General features: G+C 60.0%; 1 protein-coding gene across 1 annotated transcript in view; it reads left to right on the top strand.

Moving 5' to 3' along the window:
* Positions 1-24: 24 nt before the first annotated feature.
* The window catches only part of PPIB (peptidylprolyl isomerase B (cyclophilin B)), a gene marked incomplete at its 5' end in the record, with an annotated part of 2,213 nt that continues 1,011 nt past the window's right edge, over positions 25-1,226 (top strand). The window contains 4 exons of the mRNA XM_008942618.1: positions 25-147; positions 249-342; positions 873-1,057; positions 1,176-1,222. Of these exons, the coding sequence (XP_008940866.1) occupies positions 25-147; positions 249-342; positions 873-1,057; positions 1,176-1,222 (449 nt within the window). The remainder of the gene's footprint in view (positions 148-248; positions 343-872; positions 1,058-1,175; positions 1,223-1,226) is intronic.

Here is a 1,226-nt window from a genome sequence, read left to right as displayed (position 1 = left end):
CCTAATCTACCCCCCCCACCCCTCCCCCCCAAGGTGTTTTTCGACCTGCGGATCGGGGAGGAGGATGTGGGCCGCGTGGTCATCGGTCTCTTTGGCAAGACCGTGCCCAAGACGGTGGAGAACTTCATGGCATTGGCCACTGGAGAGGTGAGGAACCCTTGGGAGGGTCCTGCTCAGGGTGGAGCTGGACAGAGGGAGCTCTAGTCCGGCCCTTTGCCTCGTTCCGTTTTCTCCCTCCCCACCTCCAGAAAGGATTTGGCTTCAAAGGCAGCAAGTTCCACCGTGTGATCAAGGATTTCATGATCCAGGGAGGAGATTTCACCCGCGGTGATGGCACTGGAGGTACTTTGGCCCAACCCCGGCCCAGGATCTGGGTGCTGTCGGGACTCCATCCTCCCTGCCCACTGCCTGGCTGCTCCATGGTACCAGCGAGGAGCTGGATTACATGCCACAGTGGGCATGGAGCTCCAAGAGACCTGTCCCTGAAGTAGAGCTTGGTGGTGGGGAGCAATGGGGACAGGTACCTGAGTCATGGAGTTGTTCAGGTTGGGAAAGACCTTTCAGGTCATCGAGTAAACCATTAACCCAGCGCCAGCAAGTCCCCACAGACCCATGTCCCTCAGCACCACTTCTGCACAGCTTGGAAACCCCTCCAGGGGTGGGGACTCCACCACTGCCCTGGGCAGCCTGGGACAGGCCTGGACAAACCCTGGTGGGGAGGAAATTGCTCCTCAGGTCCAACCTCAACCACCCCTGGGGCAATTTGAGGCCTCCTGAGTTCAAACCCCACCCTGTGGATGAAGCCACCACCCCAACCTTGAGGCACTTCCACAAGAGCAACGAGACCTTTTTCCTTGCCCTCCATCCCTTAGGAAAAAGCATCTATGGGGACCGCTTCCCTGACGAGAACTTCAAGCTGAAGCACTACGGCCCGGGCTGGGTGAGCATGGCCAACGCCGGCAAGGACACCAACGGCTCCCAGTTCTTCATCACCACAGTGAAGACGCCGTGGCTGGACGGCAAGCACGTGGTCTTTGGCAAAGTCCTGGAGGGCATGGTAAGGGGGTGACCACCTGGGAGTGGGGGGAGACAGCAGGACCGGGCTGGCACGATGCTGAGAAGGTGCTGGGAGGTACCTTCTGGGACATGGGTGCTGAGCCCTCCACCTTCCCCAGGAGGTGGTGAGGAAGGTGGAGGGCACCAAGACAGACAGCCGGGACAAGCCC

This window comes from Merops nubicus, unplaced genomic scaffold, assembly GCF_000691845.1.
Source record: "Merops nubicus isolate BGI_N331 unplaced genomic scaffold, ASM69184v1 scaffold14206, whole genome shotgun sequence".
Taxonomy (NCBI): domain Eukaryota; kingdom Metazoa; phylum Chordata; class Aves; order Coraciiformes; family Meropidae; genus Merops; species Merops nubicus.
Note: the sequence above shows the minus strand (reverse complement) of the source record. Positions and strands in the feature narration are given on the sequence as shown.